This window comes from Medicago sativa, chromosome 5, assembly GCF_051527215.1.
Source record: "Medicago sativa cultivar Bolivia chromosome 5, Bolivia_mono, whole genome shotgun sequence".
Lineage (NCBI taxonomy): Eukaryota > Viridiplantae > Streptophyta > Magnoliopsida > Fabales > Fabaceae > Medicago > Medicago sativa.
In genome coordinates this window covers 66,630,546-66,635,939 of record NC_140753.1, presented here as the reverse complement: position 1 = coordinate 66,635,939, position 5,394 = coordinate 66,630,546, and the positions used below count along the sequence as shown (strand labels likewise).

Sequence of the window (5,394 nt, the reverse complement as noted above, 5' to 3'; positions counted from 1 at the left end):
TTGAACTAAACAAAACCGCGGTGCTTTATTTTTTTTCTTCATTCAAGGAACAAGGATTCATTGTACAATTTATGTTCTTGCTATGCTAAATTGGCTTAACAAATAAACATGATAAAAGGGTAACAAAAAAGAATTGGCCAGCTCCTAAAAAAAACTAATAAAAAGTGGCTCAAAAATTACAAAAACTGATGGAGACAACAAAAGCTGAGGTCTGGAAGTTAAAACAAGGGACAAACTTTCTTCTTAAGTAAAAGGAGAAATAATAACAATTAAGTGAAAAAGAAAAGGTATCGTGTTTGAAGATATATATGTACGTTATTTGTCAAGATTGAGAGATGATTTGCGTATAAAGGAACTCATTCCAAATGTCTGGCAATCCTGGTAAACACCAATGAATACAATCTGCATAAGTAGTTGGATCAGCTTGTTGTTCAGGTGTTAGCATCTTCCCTTGACGTATGGTATAAACAGAGGTATGTGCATCTTTTCGATACTCTGATAAGGTTGTGATGTTAAGGAAATACACTGGCACCTTCATTGATTTTGTTACATTGTTGGCAATGACGAAAAGGCGACGATCTGTGCCCACATTCAAAGGGGTCGACATGTTGAGAACTGGAGTTGTTTCTTTAGCACATTTTATACCATCTGGGTTGTTCCAGTCCTCACTCCTATAAAATCAAAAGGTTAATCACTTAACTGTAAATGTTTAATTCAAAGACCAATTGTGTTAAAGATTAAAGGTCAAGTACGAACAATAAAATGTTACTAACTCCCAACTGTGTTAAAGTTTAAGAGGTCAAGTACAAACAATAAAATGTTACTAACTCCAAGGGAATCGGCCACCAACTATACCAAGAATTCTATTCCTTAATATTCTAAATTAGGAGTGGTTATTTGGTGGAGTAAAATTATGATAATATATATTTATGCAACGGTCATGATTCTCATAAAAGAAAGTTTAATACATCATCATCGATATCATGTGTTAAAAAGTGTGCTTTTTGTATTAAAAAACAACTGGACAGTAATGAAGATATGGAAAAAATTTTACATGTTGTGTTTGGAGAACAGGGTCAAATGTATCTATGGTACCGTACATAAGTCTTCTCCTATATCATATAAAACTAAAATATTCAAAATGCGTAAGAATAAATCAATGTTTATTGATGCCAAAATTACTTTTCAAAGAATAAAAAGCATAAAAAATGAGATATATGGTTATTACTTGATATGAAGAGGGGACGTGCCAGTGAAGAAAACTTTGGTTTTATTTGGGTCAATGTTGTCATCCACCCATTTTGACCATGTCCTCATCACTCTCTCATATGCTACTGGCCTAGAAACTTCGTCATATTCCGTGGCCCCTTCATCAAATGATCCTCGTCTATTGCATCACACACAAATCCATATATAAGTTTCATGAACTTTGCTTCAAAATTACGTAAGATTAAATAAGAAAAGAAATGTGATCTAGTGCTTACAAGACTTTCATGTTAAAAGTGTTCATCCACCATATGTAGGTGTTAAAGATAAGGTAGTCAGCTTCCTTCCAATTCATTCCATGCTTTTCAATTGATTCAGGCATGATTATACGGTTCAATATGCTATGCATATTTGGATCATCTGAATTTGATTCTACAAGGAATGGGGCCCAGTAAAATTCCACTGTAGTAATTACCTCCCCTGGCTCCTACACAAACAACAAGAGTGCATCCTAAGCAACATTGATTAAGACCATGTTATCCCCGACACAAAATGTCCTTTCTTTACTACTTGTCTCAATCTAGTGAAGCCAGATCCTACTGACTAAGGTAAAATAGAGAGGTGACTTGGTATTTAAACAATCCCATTTTGGTCATCAATTTCAGTGGACCATACTATAAATGCACAAAATTATCATTACATTTTTGTTCTAGTTCATTATGATAAATGGTACTTTACCATTCAAAGTAGTATTATGTTATGATTGTGGTTAATAATTTAGCAAATTATTATTTTTGGTTTCTCACAGTTTCTCTCCACGGAAAGTAATATGCTAAGAGACATAGGTCAGACATCTTTTTCAATTAAGACTCTAATAAAAATTATTTTGACTTATGATTATCAAGATGGTTAGCATCAAGGCTATGAAAAGCAGCTTCATCCTAATTTTTGATATTGTGAAGAATTTCAGTTAAATGCGATTGATGTGGCTATAATTAATTTCCCAACTTGAACACTCAGAAAAAAAGAATAAGGACAAACCGTAATTTTCAAGATGGCAAAAGAACCAGTCTTATACCAAGTCTTCTTATCCGAAGGAACCACAGATTGAACCATACAAACCATTGATTCCCATTGGTTTCTATTCAATGAGTCTCCAACAAACATTAACCTCTTCCCTCTAATCTTCTTAAACAACAATCTTGGCTTGAACCTTAAATTAAGTACACAAAAATGCAATCATTAAGAATAATAATATTCATCAACAAAATTGGATAATAAGAGATGAAAAAATAAAATTGCATACTTTGGCATAGAGCAATCTTTTGGCTGCCATTTCCAATTCTGATACAAAGAATCACGTCTTCCATTTCTCATACATGTAACTTGAGAAGTGAGAAATTCACATTCATCTTCTTTATACAAAGGATGTGTCACGTTATCTAAAACCCATTGACCATTGAACAAGTCACAATCTTTTGGTGGCAACTCAACCTCTTCTTCATCTTCTTCCTCTTCTTCTAAATATTCAATCTTCTCTTCTTTCTCCGTCATAACAATCTTTTTCACCTTAACACGTTCTTGTGGTTCATCAGAATCTTCATCATCATCAACACTCTTCTCAGGTTTAGTTCTTGAATTCTTAGAAGCTTTGACAGTGATAGTTTCTTCCACAACATCTTTTTTGGTATCATCCACATCAACAGTGTCTTCTTCTACAACCACTTTGTTTGTATCTCTTTGTAACGACTCGATCTTTTTCGGTTTTTCTTGATGGGTTTCTTGTACTTTAGGCCTTGAAAATGGAAACTCAGCTATTGATTTAACGTCTTCATTGTATATGAAGACAGCAAAGAGACAAATGGAAAAAACCACTACAAAAATGGAAAGGTTATTGTTCTTGCGACCCTTCATTGTCCCTGCTTCTGAGTTGAAAAGAGGTGTCTTACGACGAAAAGACTGCATGGTAGAGAAAAAAAGAAGCAAAAGAGAAAAAGAGAATAATCAGAATAAAAAGTGAGCAAAGAAGAAGAGAAAAGAGGTAGAAATATAGAGGAAGAAATGAGAGACATTAGAGAAAGAAATAGACGTGAATTCAAGTATTAGGTTGTGTTTGTTTAATTGGGGTTTGGTGAAATGATCTTTTCAAAGTATATAGAAGAAGGTTATTTGGTGGATGGATGGATGGTTGTCTTTCTCAATTTTCAAGCAGGAACTATTTTGTTGTGGCTGATCTTAGTCATGTTACTGTTAAAATATGAGGAGTTATGTATGGGATCCCACCATTAAAACATATTAATTCCTACAATTTAAAAGACACTAGTGTATAAGTAAAGTTTAGTTTTAAGATCTCTAATGTCTAACATAATTGAATGATGTAGAATTTTATTTGTTAAGCATGTTGAATTTTATAAACTAACTATTCTAGTGTATAACTAAAAAGATTAATATCTCGAGATTATAAATTAAGAGGATGGATTGATTTCTCCCACCATATATTTTTCCATACACATTTTCTTAATGATCGATCTATTGATTAACTAAATAGTTAAAAGACTCAAATATCTATTACTTCTCTCAGAATATATCAACATTGACTTTAAATTTAGACACATGAATTCAAATTTATTTCCTGTTCAATGGTTTTTGTATATATCAATATTTCTTGTAAACTATTGCTAATTTTTTGAGTCAAGTGAATTACATAGTTTAGTTTGCTCTAATTTATATTTTACAACAAAAAAATAAGCTTAAGCACAATTTTAGTCTCTACAAAATCTACATTCATTTGTACCAAAAGAAATTTACAGTTATTTTTATTTATCCCTTCAAAAAAAAGTTATTTTTATTTATAATCCATTTACACAATTTTTAGTCCTGTAAATTACAAAATTGCATATTTTAATATATGTCTTTAGTCCAAAAAAAAAAGACTAAAAATGTGCAATTTTGTAATTTGTACCAAAAAAATGTATCCACTAAAAAAGTATTTATTATATTTTACAAATAAACATTTAGTATATTATTTTAATAGTAGTTACTCCCCTTGATCCGTTGGCAATGCAACCACTTTCAATGAATACGTGAGGGGGAGGGATACAAAGGAGTGATCTCAAAGCTTTCAAAGTTGGTAGTAGTCTCAGTCAGGTGAAAGAGTTTGGTGGTTTAATTTGAGACTCTTTGGTGGACACAACGTTGCTGTCTTACAGTTTCAGTTTCGGATTGTAAGGAAGCAATTCTTTGATGGTCATAGTAAAGTGTTGTTTAGAGAGAAGCCCACTCTAACAGCAAAGTCTATATATTAATATAAGTCAACAAATTATGAAAAAGTAATTAAACAAATGTTTGTGATTAGTTATATTTAAGGAACTTTATGAGGGGTATGAATCCTGTCTTCTAAGTTTCTTCTATGAGTTGTGACATTCATTTTTATAATGAGAAAGTTACATGACAGTTTAACATTTAAAAAAATAACAAAATTTGAGTAATTTGCATGAATTGACGGTGCAAAATCAAATTTTAGCATTTACTTGTATCATATAATAATTTTTTTGTTAAATAACTGCACAATTATAAAAATTGTGGGAATATCTCCAACCCCACATTCAATTACTCCTTAGACTCTCCAAACAGGATTATACCAACCACAAAAAGCATACATCTTGATGTTATCTCTAAGATGTGTTCTGTAAGTATATGTAAAACTAAAGCAAAAAGATAAGAGTTTAGGGTTGAGCATTGGTGCAATCCAGTTATGATCACGGTTGGGCTCATCCTACGTCCTTACAATAGTGGAAGCCCTCACATACATGTCCTTGATAGCTCGAATATAAATAATCCTAACTTCTTTCTTCGCTAGGGATTTTCACAAAATCTCTCTAGGAACTCTATCACACGCCTTCTCCAAATCAATGAAAATCAAATGCAAGTCTTTTTTATCCATCCGATGAGTAAGTAGTCACTTTCATGGCCGACCTCCCAGACATAAAACAAAATTGATGATCAGTAACATGAGTCTATTTTCTTAGTCTCCGTTCAATTACTCTTTTCCATAACTCCATGGTATGACTCATAAGTTTAATTCTCCTATAATTTGCACAATTTTGTATACCCCGTTGTTCTTATAGATCAAAATCAAAGTGTTTTTTCTTAACTCATTTGACATTCGCTTTGACTTCATAATTTCGT

General features: G+C 32.1%; 1 protein-coding gene across 1 annotated transcript; it reads right to left on the bottom strand.

Moving 5' to 3' along the window:
- Positions 1-3,224, bottom strand: LOC146924179 (xylan O-acetyltransferase 1-like). Its single transcript, XM_085709195.1, has 5 exons — positions 2,513-3,224; positions 2,248-2,419; positions 1,485-1,693; positions 1,229-1,387; positions 1-671 (listed from the first exon to the last, which is right to left on the bottom strand). The coding sequence occupies exons 1-5, from the start codon at positions 3,169-3,171 to the stop codon at positions 323-325; spliced, it is 1,548 nt and encodes a 515-aa protein (XP_085565321.1). The 5' UTR covers positions 3,172-3,224; the 3' UTR covers positions 1-322.
- Between the last annotated feature and the right edge of the window lie 2,170 nt (positions 3,225-5,394).

Bases quoted from the DNA above. Each gene is read 5' to 3' on its own strand.
- LOC146924179 (XM_085709195.1), bottom strand. From the start codon at position 3,171: ATGCAGTCTTTTCGTCGTAAGACACCTCTTTTCAACTCAGAAGCAGGG. The intron at 2,420-2,512 runs GTATGCAATTTT...ACTTAATTTAAG, and splicing joins AAAGATTGCTCTATGCCAAA to GTTCAAGCCAAGATTGTTGT. The intron at 672-1,228 runs GTAATAACCATA...TTGATTTTATAG, and splicing joins ACGTCCCCTCTTCATATCAA to GAGTGAGGACTGGAACAACC.